This window comes from Mandrillus leucophaeus, unplaced genomic scaffold, assembly GCF_000951045.1.
Source record: "Mandrillus leucophaeus isolate KB7577 unplaced genomic scaffold, Mleu.le_1.0 Scaffold213, whole genome shotgun sequence".
Lineage (NCBI taxonomy): Eukaryota > Metazoa > Chordata > Mammalia > Primates > Cercopithecidae > Mandrillus > Mandrillus leucophaeus.
Window position 1 is genome coordinate 675,012 of NW_012102177.1, and position 25,475 is coordinate 700,486.

Genomic DNA, 25,475 nt, shown 5'->3' on the forward strand with positions numbered 1-25,475 from the left:
GCTGGGCCCACTAGGCTTGGGGTTCACAGAATAAGGGGCAAAAAAAAGCTCTGCCTCCAGTCTTCCCACGCCCCATTCTCTCTCTCCTTTCCCAGGGCCCCCAAGCCCACTGCAGCCTCCTGAACTCACTCCCCCAACAACAGTGACCTTCACCCCATTCCTGCCTGGTCCCCACCCCCACCCCCACACCCTGCCATCCCCACACACCAATCAAATCCAGAACCGGCTGACTGCCTTAGCCCCAGCCTTGAACACGACCTTAAAACCCCCACCCCAACTGCCAGCCCTGGCCCCTGAAAAGCCAGTCGCCCCACCAAACCCGAGCCCGAGGGCAGACAGAGGCCCATCTCAGGACTGCTTCACACCCACAGCCCGGCAGCCACCTGGCAGCCTGAAGCACTGGCTATCTTTAGCCCTGGCCTCTCTGTCTAACCCCTTTGTCCAAGGAGCAGTGAGTGACCGCTTGCCCAGAGTCAGAGGCCCAGAGAGGGTGACTCTGAGGGACAGTGGACACAGCAACACTGTGGTTTCAGCCCTGGGGCCAGGCCACACAGAGCCTCAGCTCCCAACTGTGCTTCCCTCACTGTCAAAGCTCAGCCTGTTTTTTGTTTGTTTGTTTGTTTTGAGACCGGAGGCTCGCTCTGTAGCCTAGGCTGGAGTCCAGTGGCACGATTTCGGCCCACTGCAACCTCTGCCTCCCAGGCTCAAGAGATTCTTCTGCCCCAGCCTCCTGAGTAGCTAGGACTACAGGCGCATGCCACCACGCCTGGCTAATTTTGTATTTTTAGTAGAGGCACCATATTGGCCAGGCTGGTCTCGAACTCCTGACCTCATGATCTGCCCGCCTCGGCCTCCCAAAATGCTGGGATTACAGGCATGAGCCACAGTGCCCGGCCAGCTCAGCCTGTTCTAAGGGGCCCCCACCAACTCCACCCCTAACCTGTCTCCCCAGCCTAGCCAGCTGCCCTCAGGACAAGGGATCAGCTCGAGAGAGGAAACTCCAGAGTGAGCCAAAGGCCGCAGAGCTACACACCAACTACATAGCCTTGGAAGCTGTGCGTAACCTCTCTGAAACTCAAGTGCCTCATCTGCAAAATGAGGAGAATATCAGCCCCCATTTCAAGGATTGCAAAGATGTCTGTCAAACACAGCAGTTCCTGGCCCACGGCCACAGCAACTCCTAAAGGGCCTTCAGAGCAACCCACAACCCGATGAAGCCAGCTGAGTAGGGACATGCCACGGGACTTCCCAGAGACGGAATCAGAACCTAAGACCATGTTTCTTGTTCAAGCCTCTATTTTGCAGGTGAGGAAACTGAGGCCCAAGGGGCCCTGGGAAGGAATTGTCCAGGGTCACAGAGGCAGTAGATATCCCTGCCACAGGGTCTACCTGGGCCTTGAAACTCCTCCCATAACTGGCCTAAAGGACAAGCAGCCAAGGTGGCTCCCCAGTTCCTGTCCAGGGAAGCCTGTCAGGCTGAGCCCCTCTGGCAAGCCAGCGCCAAGTTGGCCCCGGGGCCTCTCCCCACTGCTCCCAGCCCTCTCCCAGAATGCTCCCAGCCCTCCCAGCTGCTCCTGGTCCTCTCCCAGAATGCTCCCCAGCCATCTCCCAGAATGCTCCTGGCCCTCCCAGCTGCTCCCCGGCCCTCTCCCAAAATGCTCCCAGCCCTCCCAGCTGCTCCTGGTCCTCTCCCAGAATGCTCCCCAGCTGTCTCCCAGAATGCTCCTGGCTCTCCCAGCTGCTCCCCCGCCCTCTCCCAGAATGCTCCCAGCACTCCCAGTTGCTCCCGGTCCTGTCCCAGAATGCTCCCAGCTCTCCCAGCTGCTCCCCAGCCCTCTCCCAAATGCTCCCAGCCCTCTCCCAGCTGCTTCTGGCCCTCTCCCGGCTGCTCCCAGCCCTCCCAGCTACTCCCGGCCATCTCCCAGAATGCTCCCAGTCCTCTCCCAGAATGCTCCCTGGCCATCTCCCAGAATGCTCTCAGTCCTCTCCCAGAATGCTCCCTGGCCCTCTCCCAGAATGCTCCCAGGCCCTCCCAGCTGCTCCCCAGCCCTCCCAGCTGCTCTCAGCCCTCTCTCAGAATGCTCCCGGGCCAATTGGAGATGGCTGTGGACGCCTCCCAACAGCCCAGCCTTGAGCCTGCCACAGAGCCAGGCACACACCATGCTCAGCAGATGCCCAAATCAAATCCAGCCAGCTCTGCCCCCACGCTAACTGCTGCAGATGCCATTCTCCTGGCAAGAAGCTTCTACAGCTCCCACTTGCCCCTGACATGCAAAGTTTCCCCGAGTCTGACCACAATCTATTGCCTGCTCCTATCCCACCCTCCCCCTCCCCCAACTACCCTTACTATGCCTCCTACCAAGGACCTAAAGCATACATACCCCAACCCTCTTCTTTCCCAGCATGCATTGCCAGGGCTGCCTCCTCCAGGAAGTCTTACATGATCTTGTCAGCCCAACTGATTATCCTCCTCCAAGCTCTCGTACTCCACAAATTCAGCTTGTGCCATTTTCCACCTGGCAGCCGAATTTTCACAAACTCCCTAAGGCCAAGGGCCACCCACACTCACCAGCTGCTTGTTGAAATTCTGGACGCACTGCTCAAACTGCTCATCCTTGGTCTCATCTGCCTTTCCTAGCTTCTGGAGAACCTGCCGAAGCCAAGAGAGAAGGGGAGAGTGTTACCTTGGAAAGGAGAGTGGCCAAACCAAGAGTGCTCAGTCACCAACAGCACAGACGGGGTCTGGGAAGCCTCCAGCCACCATTACCCAGCCCAGGGTCCCCACCCAGGGCTGCAATTCCCCAGGGCACGGCTGGGTCCACCAGGTCTTCAGGCCTCCCCACCCTCTACCCAGGGCTCGACAATAGGCCAAAAATGGAGCTCAGGACAGGCTTGACGTAGTGACCACAGCCAGGAGGAGGGAGGCTTCAAAGACAGCAGGAAGGATCGGGCACCCTCCTTGCTGATCTCACACTGTACCTCTGGATGCTCCGCCCCCACCCTGGCAGCTGAACAGCGAGCCAAGCAGGGGAGCGGCCAAGCAGGGGCTGCCTCACTTCTCTGCATGACTCTATTCCCTGGGTCCAAGGCCCATGAACGCCACAGGCAACAGCGGAGCAGGCCCTGAACCGGCAGGAGCCGTCCCGGAACAAGGAGGGCAGCGAGGGGTGGCCAGGAACTGCCAGGGGCCACGCAGAGTCTGCTTCCAATCTGACTGGGTTTTTAGATGTGACCTGCCCCGGGCACTCTGCTCTGCACACCCCACACACAAGGGCACACACATGAGCTCACAGCCACTAGCTCTGCTCCCAACCAAGAGTCTCAGAGGTGGACCTTCCACAGCCCCCCATGATGAGTGGCAGCCGTCCTCCTCCTTCAGCTGTGTCGGGAGGGGAAGGGGGAGGTGAAGGAGGTGAAGGATGGGTGGGCAAGGGCAGAGAAGGGGAACCACACCAGGAGAGGGGAAAGCTCTAGGAAAGGAGGGCGCTGGCCCAGGACCCTGAGAGCATCTGCTGACCACCACGCTCTCCCAGACTTCCCTCTGTGGGCCCTGCTCCTCCAACCCCAGAGCTCCACATGACGGAGAGAGAGGTGGGAGCAGGGAGACAAAATACAGAGGCAAAGAGCGGTGAGGGGGGCATGGTAGGAAAGTGCAGGAGAAGAAAAAGACAAAGAGCTGAGGCACAGAAAAGGGATGAGGAGTGCCAGATGTGTTTGCAGGAGAGCAGACAGGAAGACCAGGATGGCGGCGGGACACACCCGTTCGCGGCCCAGGAGGCATCTCCGTCATGGCAGCAGAAAGGCCAACACTGACGTCTCGGCAGAGGCCTCTCCCAGGCAGTGGGCAAGGCCTCACAAGAACGAGAAGGAAACGGGGGTAGGGGGTGTGAGTGGAAAGCGAAGGGAGAAAAAGGTGGGCCCAGGAGCAGAGGGGAGCCCCAGGAGCAAGAGGCCAGCCCAGCAGCTGCCGAGGCCAGCAGGCCTGCAGACATACCCTCCCTTCCAAGACCCAGAGCCAGCCCATGCTGCCAGGAACATCAGCTTTGCCTGCCCAGGGCGCAGGCCAGGGTCCCGGACCAAGGGATGCCTGGTACCAGGACAGAGCCAGGACCCTTCCCACCTTGCTGGCCCTTTCAAGGCCTATGCTGCCCGCTGCACCTCCCCCGCCCGGCCCAGGAGCCTTGGCAAGGCCAGCTGCTCTTGGCCATCTCTCACCAAGCACCTGCTCTGCGCCTGGCCTTGGGCACCTTGGCTGGTGCAGCAGAGAGGAATGAGATGTGGGTCTCTGTCTTGACATGAGGGAACACTTAAGGCTGTGGGACCCTGGGGTGGAGATCTCATCTAGCCTGGGCAGTCAGTGGGACTTCCTGGAGTGGGTGGCAGCTCAGACAGAGGGGAGAGGTTGCAACAAAGGAAAGGAGACCACAGAGATGGAGCATCTTACTGGGGAGTTTTGAATTGCTCAAGGTGACCAGAGGTCACAGAGGACGGTGTGGGAAGGTGACAGTGGCAGCAGGGGGCAGGTGGGCACCGGGAGGCAGCCACCGATGATGCTGTTCTACAGCGGTCAGGACACAGCCCATCGGGCAAGTGCAGTTGGATGCCAAGGGCTAACACTGGGATGAGAGAAAAACCAAAACAAAACGCACATGACCAAGAAAATGGACACTGCGCAACTCACAGGCGCCCACTGCCGCCCCTCCCTGGCAGCCACATCCAGAAGGGACCGTCCAGAAAGCGGGCTGAGCTGGGGCGGTGCCTCGCCCGGCTCAGCACAGAGCTTGGGTGGGCGACTCAGCCCCTCTGCTCAGGCGCCTGCCCCACAGCATCCCCCCATCGAAAGACAGGACTAGACCACCGGCTGGAAAAGAATTCCCAGAAGTCTACCAGAGCCACCAGAGAGAGCCAGAAGCTCCCAGAAACAGGGCAGGGGCTGGCCAGCTCCCAAGGCAGGAGCACCAGGCAGGACACCCCTCCACGCCCTGCTGTCCCTCTCCCCAGGAAGACAGACACTCAGCCAGCAAACGTCCCCGGTCTACTCCTCCCACACTGGCCCCCAGGGCTCCCAAGGTGTGCAGAGGCAGACACACTCTCGACCCAGTTCCCAAACACTGCTGTGTGCCCTGCACCGACAGCCGGAGAACCGGGGAGATTCTCCAGCCCAGGTGAGACTCCAGCCATCAGTGAGAAGACCCCTGGGAAAAGGGACAGCTACTCTCTGAGCCTCAGTCTACAAAATGAAGTGAACACTGGCACCCTCACCAAGGATTACAAAGATCATGTCTATGAAGTGCAGAGCAGTACCTGGCCCATGATATTCAAGAAACGGCAAATCCTTAAAAGGCCTGCAGAGCAGCCTTCACACAGCTGGAGGACGGGCCTGACTGACACCACCAGCCCTCACACCGGGTCCAGGCTGATGGCATCCCAAGATGCGAGACAGAAGTCACAGATGCGCACACTCTACCTGCACGTGGCAAACTCCTATGCATCCTTCAAAACCTTACTTCGGTGACATCAGTGTGAACTGTCCCTGATCTCTCCTTCCCTCCAAACACTCTGTACCACTCAGAGCCTGGGACCCTCCCCACTGCTATGTGATGTGCCTGTGCGCCTCGCTCCCTTACCCTGAAGGAAGAGCTTGAGGTCAGGGACAGTCTTCCAGTCATCTCTGTGTCCCTGACACCCACACAGGGCTAAGCACAGGACAGCCACAAGGCTGCTGCTCATCTGAGCTGTGGGCTTTGAGGGCAGAGACACGACCCTAAACGAAACACCCTGCGTCTCAGTCTCAGGCTCCTCCCAGGCAAAATGGAAGGGTAATGTACAGAAAGCCCTCAGCCCTGAGGGGTGGAGGGCGTGACAGCGTGACAGCACAGAAGCCTGAGGCTGAGCCGGTCTCCCCACTCTGCAGGACCTCAGGCTGCTGAAGCTCTCGGTGCTCCAGTGCCCCTACCTTGGAAATGGGAGGAACAACAAGGCCGCAGCATGGCCGAGGCCCAGGGAAGACTGATGGGCGAGGTTGGCCTTGACCACATGCCATCCTCACTGCACATACCCCCATTTCATCCATGAGGGATGTGGCCTGGGGTCCCCATCCTCAAGGAGCTCCTAGTGTGGCTACCACAGGGAAAAACAAGCTGGGCACCCCCTGCCCCAGAACAGGAGCTGGGACAAGGCCATGAGGCTTGGGACACAGATCTCCCACCCCATCCGTTCCACACATGATTAGTGGGGCCTCCCCTGTGCTGAGCTCACAGGCAGACCACTGAGGGACACAGGGGACTCCAGGTGTCCAGGTGGGGCTGGCCCAGCAGCAACTCAGGAAAGCTGGGCAGGACAGTTGTGCTGGGTTCTGAAGGATGAGCAGGAGTTGGGTGAGGAGGAGGGCCTGGCGGCACAGGCCAGGATTTACACGCTGTCCAGGGTTACTGGGGGAGGGCACCTTAGTCAGTTCCACCTACACTCATCACACACTTATCAGGCACACTCGCTCTGGGATAAACAAAGGGGAGCCTTTGATAACTTGGCAGAGGACGGGACACACAGAGGCCCAGGAAGCAGAGGCAGTCACAGAGCTAACAGCCCCAACAGCCTTATCAGTGCCACGCCCAGTCACCTCCTATCAAAGCTTCCTCTCACCACGTCCTCAACCCAAGGTCAGATGTGAGTGGAGCTAAAGTGCCTTGGAGGGCACACCACAGGGCAGGGCAGGGAGGGGGGGGGCAGGTGGCAGGAATGACAAAGTGTGGCCCCGTGGCCAGCTCCAGAACTTCTTCCTGCAAACATCCACAGGGTTCAGCCTCGCTGAGCCTCGGCTGTGGAAGGCAACCAGCCCAAGCCTCCTCCCTAGAAAGGCTGGGAGGTTCACTGAGTTGGCGCCGTGCCTCTGGCGCCAGGGCCCACAGGGGCTCAGTGGGAGCGTCCCGTGGGCGGGGGCCCCTCCCCAGCCATCCGCCAAGGCCTTTTTCATGGCCCAGTGAGAGGGCAGAAGGCCCTGGCATCAGCCACTCCCTGTGGGTACAGGGAGTCCTGCCACCCTCCAACAGCCCCCGCGTGGCAGGCAAGGCCCTGACCCACAGCATGAGTCATGGGGCACAGTCAGTGCACGGCCACCGAACCCAGAGGGAAGAAGGGCGCCCAGGCCTGTCTTGCTTGAGCCAGGAGCAGCTCACCACGTACAGCACCCACCCACCATGCACGCACTTCAAGTCACCAGGGCCGCCTCCTCAGAAGGGAAGTATCCTCATCTCCATGTGACAGATGGCAGGTGAGCACAAACAAATCAGGACACAGCCTGACACCGTCCAGGCAGGAGGGGCCGGGAGTTCCAGCCGCCACAGTGAGGACGGCCGGGTCTTCGGGCTCACCCGGCTGGGCCCCAGCAGCCCCTCCTGGGGTCTCTGATCCCTCCGTCGGCCCCAGAGACGAGTGGGACCCCGGCACTTGTGGGACGCACACCCACAGTCTGAATGGCATAGCCTAGGGCAGGGATAAGCACTTCCCTGGGCCGTGAGAAGGACCAGCCCAGGGGCCCAGGAGGAAAGCCCAGGGGAGGAGGGGTGAGGGCCGCATTCCCAGCCACTCTGGTCCTGGCCAGGGCCAGGCAGAAAGCTAGGGGCTCCTCCACCAGCCAGCGGCACCCCTCGTCCCTGCTGCGGCTGGAGGCATCTCAGTGGCTGCAGAGTTCCCAACACCCCACCCCAGCCACACACATGGAAGGGGGGCCTCATCCAGCAAATCTCCCTCCCAGGCACCCACCCCCCAGCTGCTGAGACCCCAGAAAATGCATAAGGCCCTCACCTTCCGCATCATCTCCTCCCCACTCGCCTGCACAGGAAGGGCGGGCTGAGTAGTGAGCCCCGTCTCGCTCCTTCCTCCCAGCAGAGCCTGCGGTTAGGGGCCACAGGGACAGGATGCACACCCTGCTGCCCTGGCGTTCTCACACCGAGGCTCCCCAGGCAGGCAGACACAGACGGAGGACGGGAGGGCGGGCAGGGGGAAGGCCACTGTCAGACACCCGGCCAGGTTTCCCTGGGCCCAGTCCCAAGGGAGACACCCCAAGAGGCGAAAGGGAGGGCCCCTAGAACAGGACAAAGGCGATACTTCCCCCAACCCCCGCCCCCCACCTCTGGGTCCAGGCTCGCTCCCTGACTCCCGGCGGCTGTCCCTCTGTCAATCTCTCCTCGCCCCTCCTCCTCACCCTCTCCCACACACAGCTCGGGTCAGCCAAGCTGGGGAGCTGTGGCTGATGACACAGGGCTGGTCTTGGGGGTCTTTCTGCCCTGGTGCTCCAGGGGCCCCTGCAGGGGATACAGAGGGCAGGACAGCCAGCTGAAGGCTTCCCTGGTCACAAGCTCTGAGGTCTTGCAGGGACTCAGCTGGAGATGCCAGGGACATCGCAGGCCAAGTCTGCACCGAGACCAGGGTTGGTATGGGCAGGCCGTGGTGGGCACCCAGGCAGGGGAAGGGATACAAGGCCCTCCACCTCCCCTCTCCTGCCCCGAGAGGCTGCCTGCTGTCTGGCACATCAGGCTGGGGTGGCAGTGGTGAAAGGGGTACAAGGGGAGTATTAAACTCCCAGGGACAGAGGGAGCCAGTCTGAGGACAGTCCTGCAGACCCCATAGTCACCTAGTTCCCCAGCACATAACCCTCCTCCAAGCCTATCTCTCAAATGCAAGCTGCCCCTGCATCCAGACACACGGGACCCCGTCTCCCGGCTCTGCTCACACCTCCCCATCCCCACTCTGACAGTGGAGCCGCCTAAGCCTGCTCCACACCTTCAGTTGGAGGGTCTCGGTGGCCTCCAACAATCTAGGCCTCCATGCAGGAGGCCGCAGCAGCCCCAGCGAGAGAGCAGAGGGAGGAAAGAGGTTCTCAGCCCACCACTCACCTCCACATCTCATGTGAACCTCCCACCTCCTTATTTGCAAAGTATAAACCTCAAAGAATGTGGAGAGAATACTACAGGGACTATCATCTACCCTTCGCCCAGATTCGCCAATCAACTGTTACCACTTGGTCACATTCATTTGCTTCTTTCTTTCTTTCCTTTTTATTTATTTTTTATTTTATTTTATTTATTTATTTATTTTTTTTGCTTTTCTCTTTTCTTGCTATGTTGCCCAAGCTAGAGTACGTGGCTCAATCACGACTCACAGCAGCCTAGACTTCCTGGGTTTAAACGATCCACCCATCTCAGCGTCCCAAGTACCTGGGACTACAGGCCACTGCACCTAGCTAGTATTTTTAGTTTTTGTAGAGCTAGGACCTCACTATGTTGCCCAGGCTAGTCTTGAACTCCTAGCCTCAAGTGATCCTCCTGCCTCAGCCCCCACAAAGTGCTGGGATTGCAGGTACGAGCCACTGCGCCCAGTCACTCTTTCATATAAACAGTTCCTGCATTTGTCTATTTGCCCAGCCAACAGAAGGTAAGCAGCGGAACGGTCACTGGGATGACCTTCCCTCCAGAATACTTCACCCCTAAATACTCCAACAGGTTTCCTAAGAACAAGAACACGCTCTGAAATGCCCATGATACCATGAGCACCCCCAGTACGTCCAATATGTATTTTAAAATACCATCTAACACACGGTCCACATTCAAATATCCTTGGGTGTCCCCCAAATGCTCTTTGTGTCTGGGTCTAGGATCCAACTGTGGCTCACATATTGCTTCTGATTATCGGGTCTCTTGTTCCTTGAGTCCACAATATTCCCCGTACGCCTATTTATCAATGTTATCCTTTTTTATTTTTTTCTTTCGCGATACTGGTATCTTTTTAAGAGTGCAAACCAATCGCCTAGAGGATGCCCCACACTCTGGGTCCACCTGATTGTTTCCTTGTGAGGAAGTTCGGGTTAAACGCTGCTTTGGCGAGAGTCCTGCAGGGGGAGGCTGAGCCTTCCGACCACACTACAGCTGTATTAAGCTCCACTGCTGGGCCTGAGTCGTGTTTGCCGGGTCTCTTGGAAAGAAAGGTCACTTTTCTCTTAGTCATCTGCAGGGCAATCACGGTCACTGTGGCAAGGCAAAAAGTTGTTGAACTTTTTGCACACTGCCTTTACTATCCATCATTCTTTGCTGTTCAGTGTGAGGTCTGTGGGCAGCTGCATCACAGTCTTCCGAGCCTGGGGGAGAGGAAACACTGCAGACCTGCTGAACCAGAGTGTCCCCTTTAACACGTCCCTCTGGCGCACCGTATGCGCAGTGAAGTCTGAGAAGCACTGCAATATCATCTTGGCTGGAACCCGCTGTTACCCAGTCTCCTCCACGTGACCCGGCATTCCACAAAGACGAGCTTCCCCTAGTCTTGCCTTTGCGAGGAGGGCGGTGAGGATATCGTGAGTCCTTCGTTGTGCGCTCATTATTCATTCTGATGCTCATACGTCCCAAGTGCAACCAGTGGGAGGTTTCGGACACGCCCTCATTCGTCTGTGGGCGCTTCCTTACTTTCTGGCACTAGCAGATGCTCCAGGCTCAGCCTGCACTGTCCCTGCCCCAGCCCTGGAATCAGCCATTACTCCAAGGAGCCCCGATTTCCTTTAGTGGAGAGGCGTGCTCATCGCTCTTAGGCATTTCAGCTTTCCATCGTGCTCAGAGCCACAGATTATTACCCCTACTTTAGAGATAAGAAAGAAAAGGCTGAGGCACTAAAGGATTTGGCTCTGCAGCTAAGAAGCAGCAGAGATCAGATTCTGTGGCTTGTGGTGGCGGCGAACAAGCATTATCACTCAGGTCTGTCTGCTTCAAGAAGTGGGAAAGGAGACAGACCCATGACTGCCCTCTGAGTCCACCGCAGTGTTCCTTCGGAGGCCACACTGCCTGTGGGCTGTGGCACCTGCCCCAGGCTGGTGATTGCACAAGGGGCAGTTTCCTGGTCTCAGCCAGCCCAGGGAAACTCTCTTCCTCCTCAGAAGCCAGTGAAGTCACACGTACAGAGGTGTCGGCAGCTCTGCCACTTCAGAGCAGCAGTGCTTAACCCAGAAGCTAGCACTCTCCTGGTGACGATTGAGGCCTTGTTCTCCCCACCCGCCCCCCGTCCATCCCTGCCAGAGCTGCTGCTGCACCCTCAGGCTGGGAGGGGAGGGCACCCAGACCTGCAGCCAAGGACAGAGGGGCTAGAATGAGGGTCTCAGACTCCCTGGGAAAGCTACGGGCAGCTGGGCCCCTTGCAGCAGCCCCAGCTGTGGCTGCAAAGGGGAGAAGTGGCCCAGGTTCCTGCTGAGGAGCAGAGCCCAGGGGCACTGGGAAGTGAGTCCCAGGAAGCAAGCCCAGAACACACAGCACACTTCGGAGTGGCTAGCCACCCGTCAGGCTATGCCTTCCAACTTCTCAAAGGCACGACTTTATAGATAAGTGCATTCCATCAGGAGGCCAGAATGTTCCCCGGCCCTCAGAGCCCCACACAGCAAAGCAAGCTCGACCGTGTACACGCAGCAGGCGCCCCAGCGTGAGATGACGCCCACACACGCTCACGTACACCCTCCCTGGCACAGCCACCTGTTCACGGCCCTCCAGTCGCTCCTGGGCACAATAGGAAGGTGGGGGAACCACGAAGAAGCCACGGAGACAAGCAAGAGGCAGAGCGAGGCCGGGGAGAGCCCATAATGAGGAAGGAGCCGGAAAGAAAACCAGAGATGGGGAAACCAAGAGCGAGCCCAGGGCAGCAAGACGCACCCCCACCAGGAAGGGCCCAGCACCTCTGGGGGAATGGGGTCCTCCCCCTCAGCTCACACTCTCAGGGCTGCTCCGAAAGGGGGACCTGAGCCAGGCCTCAGCCCCCTTCCCTGGCTCCTCTGTGCCCCCGTACCTGGGGCCTCCACATCCCCCGGGCTGGATATGAGGTGGTGGCAGGAGGGGCTGGCTTTGGGGACAGGCGTCTGTCAACTTGCCTTCCCTTGAGGGAGATGCTGCCAGCTCGGTTCTCACTCCAGAGAGGACCCCTTCCCCATTCCTTCCCTACGGAGCCCAGTTGAGGGCCCCACGTGTGCCCCTCCAGGTAAGCTCCACAAAGCTCGCAGCGCGAAGCGTGACCACCAGGTAATCTCTCCTCCAAGGATTCACCTTGGGGCGCCCACCACCCTTGAAACCCCTCCCCGTTGGGCTCATATTCCTAGGCCACCCTGAGGTGGTGACTCTTGGTCCCATTTTATAGATGAAGAAACCGAGGGTCAGGGCGGTCACTCAGCTAATGAACAGTAGAGCCAGGATGCCACACCTGATCAATTCCAAAGCCCAGACTCAACTTTTGACTCCCAAACTGGGGCACACAGACCCTGGGGGGAGGGGGTGGTGTGTCTGGAGCTTGCTGAAGAAGATTCACACTCCATCTTGCTTTGATCCAAAGATCGAACTGGTAAAGAAAACACTTTTGTGACGTAACAAACATAGACAGCTTGTGGATTAGAATGCAAAGCTGACAAAGATTTTCGCTATGAAATACAAAACCGGGAGGACATTCCTCCCAGGAAGGCCTGGCCTTGCCCCAACGTGTTGATCCATCTTTTTTTTTAGACAGAGTCTTACTCTGTTGCCCAGGCTGGAGTGCAGTGGTGCAATCTTGGCTCACCACAACCTCCACCTCCCGGATTCAAGCGATTCTCCTGCCTCGGCCTCCAGAGTAGCTGGGGCTACAGGTGCACGTCACCAAGCCTGGCTAGTTTTTGTATTTTTAGTAGAGATGGGGGTGTCACCGTGCTGGCCAGGCTGGTTTCGAACTCCTGACCTCGTGATCTGCCCACCTCGACCTCCCAAAGTGCTGGGATTACAGGCATGAGCCACGGCGCCCGACCAGTGATCCATCTTTTTCACAAGTCCCTGACCCCCAGGAAGCCCCTGGCCTCGCCCCCAAATGGCGATCCACCTTTTTGACAAGCCCCCATGCTCCATCCCCTGACACCCGTCCACAAAGACTCATCACGCTTTTCCGTGGTGACCTGCTCAGAACGGCTGACTGAGGAAGCTGCCTGGCCCCTCTCGGGAGGCTGTCACTCCAAAATCATCATCTCCTTCCTCTTTTTGGTGATTTTCCCTTTCCTTTGTGAAATACTGGTGAGAGCAAAAAGTGGTGCTGGGTGTTCTCTTTTACATCCTTAACTGACAATAAAAACTTGACCAATTACGTCAGCCCTACGACAATGCCTTGCTGGTCGAAAACGAAAACCCAGAGAGCCCTCCCAGCCCAGCTGGCCCCTGGAAGTCCTTTCTGCATGAGAGCCGGCAGCCCGGGCCTGCCCCTGAGAAAGATGGGGAGGGGAGGGGAAGTGGCAGGGCCTCCTCCTCCACACGCATCTCTGCAGCTGGACACTGAAGCTCTCGCCCCAGAGGAGTGTCCAGTTGACTCCAGGCCAGGAAGGCCCCCTCCCCGTCCTCTCTCTCATCCCTCTCAGGGTGCCTGAAATTCCAGCTGGTTCTGTAGATAAGCCTGTGGCCTGCAGCCTGGATGGTGCCACGTGGACCCCAGAGGAAGCCAGGGTGGGCTGTGGTGGCCTGGGGAGCCCAGAGCAGAGCACACAGCACGAGTGGAGGCAGCAGGGGCCAGAGTCAGGTCGGGAGGGGGCTGGGGTGAGCACACTCAAAGTGACCAGTGGGGCTGGACCAGCCAAGGGCAGTGCAGGACGGATGGCAGAGCAGGAACCGCTCATCCAAAGACCACGTGTGCTCAAAATCCCACCAGGGGAGGCAGGTGTTTCACAGTGAGGAAACCGAGACTCCCATATCAGTAAGCAATGAGCTGGAATCCGCACGCGGCCCACCAGTCCCAAGCCCATGGCTTTTATCAGCCACCCCACCACCTTCCACTCAGGAGGGCTGGAAGACCCCCTGAATCATGACTGGCTCCCCTCCCCTCGAGACCGTCCACCAAGCTGAGTCCATTCTTAGCCATCAGCAGAATCAGGTGTCCACCAGCAAATACAGGAGTTTCTAGAAGGGTTAGGCCCACCCAGACCACCATCGAGCGCCCAGGCCTCCCCCTCCAGCTTCTTTCCCACCCAGCCACCAGCCCCTCCACTGTGAGGAGTCCCACCCTGGAGCTGGGACGTGGCCTCTCGGCTGTGGAGGCTGGTGGCTGCAGTGGTCACACTGTGGGCGAGCTGGCCAGACGCAGGAGGGATCTTCCGACAACTCAGTTCCTTGAGAGCAGGACAGGCGCAGAACCAGGGCCTCCCCTGCCAACTCCCACCCAAAGACGAAGGCGGCTTCCCCTTCTGCGCTCTGACCTCACAACAGGCATTTGGAGACTCAGCAGCGTGCCCTGGTGGCCGTGTGCCTGGCCCTGCTCTATGGGGAGCCACGCAAGGTCTGTGCCCCGGAGGAGCCAACGCTCTAGGAGGGAGGCAATGTTGAAAGGTGCTGTGAGCCTCCCAACAAAAATGCAGCAGGCGGGTGTGTGTGGTGGTTCCCGTCTGTAATCCCAGCACTTTGGGAGGCTGAGGGGGCCAGATCGCCTAAGGTCAGGAGTTCCAGATCAGCCTGGGCAACATAGTGAGATCCCACCCCTACCAAAAATAGTTTTTAATTAGCAGAGTGTGATGGCGTGCATCTATAGTCCTAGCTACTAGGGAGGCTAGGGCAGGAGGATGACTTGAGTTCAGGAGTTCAAAAAATGCAGTGATCCAGGACCACACCATTGCACTCCAGCCGGGATGATAGAGCAAGACCTTAGCTCTTAAAAAAAAAAAAAAAAAAAAAAAAAAAAAAAAAAAAAGAAAGGCAGCAGAGCACTGAAGGGCTGGGGGTGAGGGGAGAGGGCGGCTGCTGTTAGGAAGGAACTCGGGGAAGTGACAGCTGAGCAGAGACCTGAGGAAGGAGCGAGACACCAGGCCGGAAAGGAAGAAGGAAGAAGGTAGAGCTCACCAGGCAGAGGACGCAGTGAGTGCAAAGGCCCTGAGATGGACGGGGGGGACACCACAGGACAGCAAAGCCAGCGTGGCTGAGAGTGGCAGGGGGCAGGGAGGACCAGGAGGCCCTGAAGCACCAGGTGCCAGGCTTCATGCTGAGCCCCTGGGCATGATTCCATAGCCTCATGGTGGATCCCTCCATAACCTCACGAAGGAAATACTATTATATGCTCACTTTGCAGGTGAGGAAGCTGAGGCATGGCCTTAACGACTCCCCAGGGCCACACAGCCAGACCCAGGATCCCAACCCCAGGCCTGGGTCCAGCGGTGAGGAGCTTTAACCGCTGTATATGCGGCCTCGGATGCCAGGACTATGGAGGCCCCTGGAAGACTCTGGCCCTTAAAACCCAGCGTGGAATGTGGAACCCTGGAAAGCTCTGGGCCAAGCCTTGATTTTGCAGCCTGCAAAGCTCCAGGCTGCCACATGTGCAGATTTCAGGAGCACAGTGGGCAGGGCGCCTGTTCAGAAGCTGACTGCACTGACCCAGGTGGGACGCAAGGACACTCTGTCACCTGAGCTATGAGAGGGAAGGGGGGTCATCACCCCAGATGCGGACATGTGTTGGGGTAACAGTGAGTTTACAGTGCCCAGAGATGTCCAGGAGGAAGGTGGGTACACAATGGCCAGGAACCCTGGGGTGAACTGGACACACCCCACTGTCAGGTTTCTATCATGCCCTAGCCCCACCCACCTGCCCCTCAATCCCTCTCACTGCCCACTCTGGATGACCAGCTCAAGGCGTTTAGTCTGGGCAGCTGGCCAGGGACCCCTTCTGGTAGGAGACGCTGCTGGGGCAAGAGGTGCAGGGAGCAGGCCCGGGCTGTGCAGCCCCGGGCAGGTAAGCTCAACTCCCTGACCTACTGGGTCTCATCACTTAGTCACAGCCAAGAACTCCCTCAAGGGTGTTTAAGGGTGAAGTATGATCAGGTACGAGGGCCCAGCAGAGCCACTGGCACTGGATTCTCCCCATCCCCCCCACCCAGGGCTGAAAGTTCCTGCCGTCTTCCCACCCTAGCCCCCAATGCCCTACTCCCCCCACCCCCAGCCCACACTAGCCTTCCCCGCACCTGCCGCCCGGTGCACCTGCTCCTGCGGCTCACAGTCCACTGCAGCATGGCCAGTTCCTTGGAACAGCACATACCAACCACCCACCTTCCTCTCTCCAGTCAAGCTCCCCTCTGCAGTCTCCTTGCCTGCAGCACTGTAGGGACCTACTGCGAGCCACCCCATTACCCTGGGCCCCTTCGGGAAAAGGGTAAACCAATAAAAGGCCCTATGGAAATCAACCAAACAGCTGAAGATCGTGGCCATCCCAGCAACGCCAGCCTGGTGCAACCCGCTGTGTGGCCACATGAGGAGCCCTGACGGGCCTTGCCACTACTCCACATCCCAGTGCCACCCCCGCAGGCCGGCAGCAAGGGCATGGCCGCGGGGCGTCAGTGACACAGGGCGACCCTCCACCACTTCAGTTGTACTGGGTGGGGCTCGCTGAGGACAGCCTGTCTCCACAGGCACGCACCCCACCCTTGGCCCCAGCCCTCCGCCCACCTGTCCCTCCACACAAGTGTGGGTGCTATTCTCAGCCCGGCTCCAGGACGCTGGCCATAAACACAGGGTGGAATCTGCTTCTCCAGCCCACCCGCCTCCCACCCTCATCACCTGCTTCCTGAGCTCAGGCGGGGAACAGCCTGTGCTGGGGAGAAGCAGAGCACCAGCCCAGCCCCAGCCAGGACACAGCTGTGGGTGGGGGGCGGTGACAGCTCCCAGCAACCAGGGCAGGGGAGGGGGAAGGTCTGGCCAGCACCCACCCGCCTTGGGGCCAAGTGAAGGTCTGAGCTGGGTGGGAGGGCAACCGACCATGGGTCACCACACACCCCCATAGTCTTCATTAGGAAACTCTGCCTCCCTAGCAATGCCAGACTATGCTGGCCCTTCACGTCACCTCCTCCAGGCAGCCTTCCCCGACTCCACTCCAGAAACAGGGGCTGACTTATTCCTCTGGATGCCTTCAGGTTCTTACATGTCTGTTCCTGTCTGAGAAGCTCAACCTAAACATGCAACCAGGCTATTCATTCCTTAATCAAAGTCCTCGGTTTCTACATCTATGACACTGGAACTAGTAAATGCCGCCTACGGGAGATATGTGTTTATCTCAAACACATCATAGGTATTACTTCAAACAGTACTGTTGTCAGTTCTGCTATTCAAAGGAGTGAATGCGCAGAGTCAGCTTTAGATAGCGCCCACCCAGAAGTGCCCACTGAGGCGCCAACAGGCACCCCATGCAGCATAGTACTGAGGAGGGCTGCCCTCACCCCAGCCCCAGCGCACTCTCAGGCCTTCCTCTGCTCAGGGCTGTTCTAGGGGCTTCCCTGCCTCAGCCTAGCCTGTCCAGCATGCCCTGCCGCTCCACACAAGTGTGGATGCTGTTCTCAGCCACAGGGGTTCCCCCTCTTTGCAGATGCAAAAACAAAAGCCAAGGCTGGCAGGCTCTGAGTCCCAGAGAAGAGGAGGATGGACTTACTTCGAGTCCAAGGCTGTTTCCACCATATTTGGCCCCAGAAGTAGGAAGCCAAGGCTGGAGGAAAGTTGGGAAGGAACCAGAAGGGGACGAGGTGTTTGATCAACAGGTAATCAGATCAAGAATAAGGGCTGGCTGACCGGGCGTGGTGGTTCATGGCTACCTATAATCCCAGCACTTTGGGAGGCCAAGGTAGGAGGACTGATTGAGGCCAGGAGTTCAAGACCAACCCGGGCAACATAAGGAAACCCCATTTCTACAAAAAAAGAATTTTTTTTAAAATTAGCCAGGTGTGGTGGCATGCACCTGTGGTCCCAGATACCTAGGAGGCTGAAGCAGGAGAATCGCTTGAGCCTAGAAGTTAGAGGCTGCAGCAAGCTATGATTGTGCCATTACACTCAGCCTGGGTGACAGAGCAAGATCCCGTCTCAGAAAAACAACAAAAGAATAGGGGCTGGTGGGTGGGGGGAATGGAACGGGGAGCCAGAGGGAACAAGAACATGTGGAGGGAGTCACGTGGCTACCCCTGCCCTACCCCATGGCCCCTGCCTTTAGCCCTGCCCCTAGCCTTGCCCCTTCCCCAGGCTCTTGGTCCAGCTCTCCGCCTGGCCCCTACCCCCATGCCACCCTCCACCACACCCCTGCCTCCACCCCTACCCCCCGTCCCTGCCTCTGCCCCTGCCCCAGGCCCTGGCAGATGGAATGAACATTCAGGGGAGCAGAGAGGCTCCGGGTTTCCTCCCCCAACCCTGCCCATCCTGTGCTGTGTGGTAAGAAGGAGCAGAATAAGATGAATGTGAAGGGCTAGAGGGACATGGATATGGGGGACAAAGGCACTGCGCCCTTCCCACCCAATGCAGGACGTCAGCGCACAGTGGGACAGAAGTGGACATGGCCCAGCCCCACCCTAATGGGCTGTGTGACTTCAGCAGGTGCCAACCCTCTCTGGGCATAATCCAGGTCCCACTGACCTTAGAGGGAGGTAACAGGAGCAACGGGGCCCAGAGGGGCTGACAGCTGCTCAGCGGGCCGCCCCGTGTGGGAGGCAGCGCTGCTCACTGAAGGCCTGAACACCTGCCCGCAGTTCCTGGCACCACCAGGCTCAGCGCTGAGGCCGGCCACCAGCTCAGGGCCATGCTGCAGGGGGCAGCAAGGGCCTCCCACTGACCCGCAGCCCGGGCAGGTCACCACCCTTCCAGATGATGCGCCCTGCAGTCTCAGTCATCGTCTAGAAAGGTCCCCAGAGTGTGCCCAGGCCCCCTCACTAACACATCCAGGCCTCCTCCAACACAGTGCAGTGCGCTTGGGAAGGGGAGGCAGGGACCCCATGCAGGAGAGAGGACAGAGGTCCCAGCAGCCACAGCCCACGCCTGCACTCCCTGTGCCCGCAGGGAAGAGGAGCTCCTCCCGCACTGTCCCCTCCTCCCCAGGGCCTTCTCCATCAACAGCAGCACAGTTCAACAGTAAGGGGCTGAGCAGACAGACAGAGGGGTCAATCGCTCTGAAAAAAAAAGAAAAAAGACCCCAGGAGGGAGCCAAAGGAGTGGGGCACAGCCTGGGGGCCGTCCACAGATGCGAGGTCAGCCCCCGGCCAACCCCACGATAGGGCTGTCCACAGAGAGAGGGGTCAGGGCGGGAGGGCTAAAGGGGAAGTGGGGGGTTACAGTATTACCTGGGGCCTGGCCCCCACAAGGCCCTGTCGGGGCTCAGAACACAGCACCCCATAGTGTGGTGCTGTGGCTGGCCACAGACTCTGAACAGAGGGCACGCGAAAGGCCTCAGAGGCAAGCTCTCCGTGACCTTCTCCCGCCCTTCTCTCTCTCTCCCCTCCTTTTCCCTGCCCAGGTGAGTCATCAAAACTGGCATTTTTCTTTCCCAAGGTGAAGCATAAAGACCAAAACCCCTTTTCCCCAAGGCCAGCCATGAAACCCAGAAAGTTCGCTCTCCCCCACTCCCTTCACCCCTGAAGACCCTCATTCCACAGGGGTCCCGCACTCCATGTGGGAGAAAGGCACACAACACAGAGAGGCCGGAAAGAAGCCGAGCCGACAGGCCTTGCCAAGTTCCCCTCGGACTGTCACCATGAGGTCACACCCTTTGTCCCATCACATGTCTACACGGCTGTCCATTCCTCACCAACTCATGCCTGAAAACCGACAGTTCTCTCTGGGTCCTTGATCTTCACTGTTGAAGGCTCCCGTGTCATGTAAAATGTTGATTAAGGAAATGTGATGCTTTTCACTTGGAAACCTGTCTTTCGTTCTAGTGGTGTCAGCTGTAGCCCTTATGATGGGTGAAAAAGATATTACACATTTCCGCCCCTGCCGCTCTCTCTAAACAATCCCCTCCCCTTCCTTCCTTCCCAAGGCCTCAAGCCCTACCATCTGGATCCTGAGCTAGGCCTGGACTCCCTGGACTCCAGTGCTGGGGGGCCCAGGCCTAGCCTCAGACGGGACGGCCCTAGAGGATACACACGGAGGGCATGGGTGCAGCTGGACACCCTCCACTGGCCTAAGGCTCTGCTCCCCACCCGGGAGCAGGGCTAGTCCACGAGCCGGCACCCCGACCTTCAGGGTCCTCGTGTGTGAAATGGAAACACCTGTTCTCCGTTTAATCCTCATGACAACCCTCCCACGCAGGACATTAACCCACCTCACAAAAGAGGACACTGAAGCTTGGAAGGAAAGTAACTTGTCCAAGGTCAAAGCACTTAGGAAGAGCAGAGCTGGGATTTGAACCCGGGGCTCTGAGACTTGAAAGTCATATTCTTTCCACCTTGCTGCATTGTGTAAGGTGCTTTGCAAAACCTTATACAAAGGCTTTTATCCTCCGAAGCCTCACACGCCAATTTACTTGGCACTGTGTGCCTACTGTGTGCCAGAAGCCAGGAACACAGGCACAATGGGTCCAGCCTCCCCCTTCAGGATTCAGTCCAGCAGGCAGGGCTGTTAGTCCATTTTATGGAAGTCAAAAGGAGATGAGTAGGGAGAGCAGGAGCAGGAACCTGGGCGCTCCCACTGCCTGCTAGCCAGGAGGCCAGTGCAACCTGGGAGCTCCAGGTCCCTCTCTCCCTGCATGGCTCAGGCACACAGTCTGAGTACTGGAACGGCGCTGAGCCGACTGCAGACTGTGGGGGAGGCCTCCTTAGTCTCTCGCAGCGCAGCGGGCAGGGTGACCCGCAAGTGCAGTGGCACAAAGCCGGACGCTGGCATCAGGTTCCGTCCTTGCTGTGAGCAGGGCTCCCACAGCGCTGACTCAGCTCCCCCGGCCCAGCCCTGCAGCCCACACCCATTCCTCAGGGAGGCTTCTGAAGTCGGCCCCAGGCCAGACCAGCCCAGGATCAACAGACCCTGCCCACCCGGCTGGTGTTGCCCCCAATGCCCTCAGGAAAGGACCCCCTCAGATGGGGCCTCCTCCAGGCCCATGGTTCACCAGACCAGGAGGACAGGGTGGGCGGGTCAACTTGGGGAAGGCGGTGACATTCTAGCTCAGCCAGGCTGCCTTCCAGGACAGGCTGCTTCACCGAGTCCTTGCAGGGAGAGGGGGACACAAATAAATAAACTCCTGGCTTGGTTCATATTTCAGAAAAAGAACAATATTTGGGTCCTGTCCCAGGTTCAGCAAATGCATCCAATTAATTGTGGATTCTGTTTCTCAGTTTAGAACAAGAGTCAGCTCATTCCTCGTCCTGGGGTCCCCTCCCAAGCCACTAACATCCCCCAGGATCCCTGCAACTCTTTCTTCGTGGGCGTCTCAGGAGCACAGTCAGGCCAGCTTCATTCAAATCTGATCCTCCCAGGTCCCGGGATTACTGCAGGAACCCAGGTCCCCTGCACCACGCTTCCCTGTTGGGGTCACTGGTAGATCCCGGAAGTGTGGAAATCCCAAAGTGAGGGGCCCGGCTCTGTGGGTTCACCTTCCCTCTGGTGTGCCAGCCTCCTGGAGTTACCCAGGAGCCCCACTCCACCCCCAAGCATATGCCAGGTGTTCCCCAACAAAGGCAGCCCCCGCACTGACTTGCATTTGAAGACAACAAAGACATCTGCACCTTAACAGTCCCTTCCAAGCTCCTCTTACCACCTCCTTCCCACTCCCTGGACTCGGGGATGGGGGTGGCAGCGCCTGGGAACGGCCAACTTGGAGCCAAGTCTGAGGCCCAGGAGGGAGGGAATCCCAGAGTACTGCGCCCACTCCCCACTCTCCAGCCTCTGTTCTCACCTGCCAGACGGGGCCGTAGTTTGGTCCCACCTACCTCACAGGGCACAGAAAGAAACAAATGGAAAGCGGCGGGTGTGATGGTTCCTAGTAAATTACATAATGCAACAGAGGTGCAATGGCTCTGCCCCCCGAACCTTCCAGACCCAGCCGGACCCAGCAGGAACGCAGCTGCTGCCATTCTCACTTACAGGAGTCGGGAGTTCACCTTGTTTTGCTGAGAGAGGAGTCTCCCACGTCCCGGTTCCCAGGTGGGTACACTGAGGCTCAGTGACCCACCTGGAGCCTGTGGTCTTCCGCTACACAGCAGGTTCCTCCAGTGAGTGAGTGAGTGAATGGATAAATGATGGCAGACCCTCACCTCCACCCCAGCTCCATGCCCCTCATCTGGCCCCCTCCAACCTCGGCCCCACCTGCAATCTTTTGCCCTCTCCTCCCCATTCCATCAGGCTCTAGTCAAGGGACAGCTGACTTCTGTCCCGGAGAGGTGAGACCATCCGCTCCCGATTTAGCTTTTTCAGCCTCTGCAGGTGGTGGGGAGAGAATGGCGGGGAAGCTCACTGAAGTTCACTTTCAAGACACCTGTCCAGGCACAGACAAGCTCAAAACACAAAAGCCAGAACGACACCTGTGGGCTGTCATGAGATGCTCCCTGGGAAAGAGCGTTTGCATCACCCACCAGGGAGGGCAGAGCTCTGTGCTTCCCCCACACCCAGACCCTCCACCAAGCCGTGGGCAAGTGACTTGCCCAGCGCCACAGCAGGGGAGCGGACCCAAGGGGATGAATTGCTTCCTCCCTGCATCCTAACTTTCCTCTTCCCCTTTCTCTCATTCAGTGTCTCCCCTCCCTTTGCCCATCTGCCCATGGTCTTAGGCAGAGTCCAGCTCTGAGCTCCATCCACCTCATCACCTGCATCTGGCCCCTGACACGTAATTAGACAGCTCAGGCCACTTCAGGTCAGAGAAAAAAGGGGAGCTGCCACGGGCCAGAGGGATAGGAGGCCAAAGACCCCAGGCCTCTCTGTGCCAGAAGGGCCCCAGCTTGCCCTGGACTCAGTCATCTTGGCCGCAGCCCCAGGGAGACGGCGAGCTGAGCAAAGGTCCCAAGAAAGTAGCAGCAGCTGTTGGAAAAAAGGGCTGGGCTGGCAAAGGCTCTCCTGGCACCCACTCCTGCCAGCCCTGCGGTTCCAACAAAGCTTCTCCAGCCACGGGCCTGGTGGAAACCCCTCGCTGCCAGTCACTGCCCCCATCTCCATCCACACAACAGAGACGGCGGCGTCATTCACGTTACTGCGCCCACTCCCCACTCGGGGGTCTATCCTGGAGCCAGGGCTCCCCACAGCTGGCAGGACCACTCCCCTAAGGCCCCTTCCCAGCTCTGACCCAGCTCTGGAAGCAAAAGGACCCCCATGGCCATCCCAGTCAATGGCCTGGCCACACAGGGCCGTGCATACAGGGGTGCCCTAAAAAGGGTAAGCGGATCCACTGATGGACCTCCCAGCCGGCAGCCCTCCTGGTGTCACCCTGGGCTGTGCAGCAGGTGGAGACGCAGGTACGCACGAGACAGGGCAGGTACAGGATGTTTTCTACCTGCCCTTCCAGCGACAGGTGTCACCTGGCCCCTGTGTCCCCAGCCCTAACAGGGGTGGACTCCAGGCCCAAGCCCTGCCCCAGACCCTGGGCACAGCTGGATTCTAATCTGGCCCAGGCCTCTCCTTCTGGAGACTCCAGGCTCATCCCCTCACCCACAACCCAGGACAATTAAGACACAGTCCTTTGCTGAGGCCAGACTAAGAGATAGAAGAACAGTTCAGGCAACATGAGGAGGGAAGCTGAAGAGCCCAGGGCAGAGCCTGCCTCTCCCAGGGGCCCCAGACTATGGCCCAGGCCCAGCCTCTGCCCATCTTCTCAGACTCAGGCCCTGAATGGGCCCTGACAAGCACCGTTTCCACTGCCATCCGAGCATCTCTCCCCGCCTTACCACCTGCCTCCTTTGCCCTCCGAACTTGGCTCAGTTCCACCTCCTCCGAGGAGCCTTCCCTGATTGCCACGGCCTGATGGAAAGCTCCTCAGGCTCCAGTGCGCTTCCCAACCCACAGTCCCGGGATGGGTGCTGTGTGCAAGGCTGGGAGCTCCTGAGAGCAGGGACCCACAGTGGGCAGGCCACAGACAACAGAATGACGAAGGGTATAAATCCGAAGCCATCGCAGCCTCTACCCCAGTGATCTGAGGCTCCTCGGGGGACTTCATTCAGAGTAAGAAGTTGACCCACAAAACAAGGACCGTATTTCAGGAGCCAGCGGGGATGCCCCAGGGTCTCTGAGGATGGGGAGGCCTGCAGGGAACGGAAGGCCTGAGCTCCATGGACCCCGGTAGTGATAAATCCTTCCCCCGCCCCCATCCCAGGCCTGTGGCGGTTGCTGCAGCTGCCCACTCACTCCTCGTAACAATCCAGGCTCGGCACCCAACACTGCGGCCCTCACACTGCAGAGGGGAGATGTCTGTAGGTTGGAGGCAGCAGTAAGGGCTGGGCATAGTATGGGGTCATAAATGCCCTTTCCCAGGGGCACCACAGGACAGTCCTCAGTGCCCCAAGGCCACTGTGCCCCTGGGCTCCCAGGCCCAACCGCCCCACCCCCAGGCCCCATGCTGTTCCTGTGACCCCAATCCCACCCCACCTGCTGTTGCACTTGGGATCTGGGTCATGACTGGGGCTGAAGGTGCAGGCCCAGGAAGCAGATGGAAGAGGCTTTGCAAAAAGCCAGCAAAATGTATCCAAGGGCAGCAGCTCTCACAGTGACGTCTGGGTCCAGCAAATCACACTGAACCGCCAGTCAGCACTGCCCAGTGCTGCTGTCACCTGAAAGCTTTCTCTTATAGGACAGCCCCCTGCAGAGGACCGAGGCCAAGCCCTATTTGGCATCTGGCCTAAAATCAGGCAGGACTCCTCGGCTGGGCCCGGGCCAATCACAAGAACCCCATTCCTGGGCACCAAGTGCTACAGCCACTGGCTCGGGTTAGGCCCCACCATAGCCCTGAGCAGCTGACCACGGCTGCTTTACCACAGGAGAGTGTGATGAGAAGCGATCCTGGGTCCCTCCGGGGCGGGGTGGGATCTGCATCCACTAGCCTAGCCCCAACCTAAATCCTGCAGACACAGCATCCCTCCCCCTCCCACCCCGCACCCTCAAACCCAGGGAGCCTCCAGGACCTCTGCCAGCCATCCGTGCTGTCTCCCCACTGCCTGAAGAATCCATGCAGCCACGTGTGCAACAAGTATGCACCTACTGAGAGCCAAGTTGAGGGGATGAGATGCCTTGGTGACCACAGGAGCCAGAAACACATGGGCCTGCCTGGGTCAGGAAGCAAAGCAAAGTGCCCAGAGCATGGGATTCCCCCCAGCAAATCTTTCCAGGGTGCGTGTGTGTGTGTGGTGGGGGGCAGGGTCAGCAGCATGGTTCTTTCCTCTCCAGGAACATTAAAAAACAACGAGTATGACCATCATCTCATTAAAGAAATACTGTAGCAATAACAGAAACAAAATTAGAGGGATGTAAGCTTTATTTTTATTTACTTATTTATTTATTTTTTGAGACAGAGTCTCACTCTGTCGCCAGGCTAGAGTGCAGTGGCGGGCGCAGTCTCGGCTCACTGCAACCTCCGCCTCCCAGGTTCAAGCAATTCTCCTGCCTCAGCCTCCCAAGTAGCTGGGATTACAGGCACACACCACTACACCCAGCTAATTTTTGTATTTTTAGTAGAGACGGGGGTTCACCATGTTGGCCAGGATGGTCTCGATCCATTGACCTCGTGATCCGCCCGCCTTAACCTCC

The 25,475-nt window shown here is 58.6% G+C and overlaps 1 protein-coding gene across 13 annotated transcripts in view; it reads right to left on the reverse strand.

Annotated features, from left to right (window-relative positions):
* The window catches only part of BIN1 (bridging integrator 1), a 64,897-nt gene that overhangs the window by 31,863 nt on the left and 7,559 nt on the right, over nt 1–25,475 (reverse strand). For all 13 annotated transcript variants that reach the window (XM_011980480.1, XM_011980474.1, XM_011980473.1 and 10 more), the window contains exon 2: nt 2,570–2,650. In XM_011980480.1, coding sequence (XP_011835870.1) covers nt 2,570–2,650 — 81 coding nt within the window. The remainder of the gene's footprint in view (nt 1–2,569; nt 2,651–25,475) is intronic.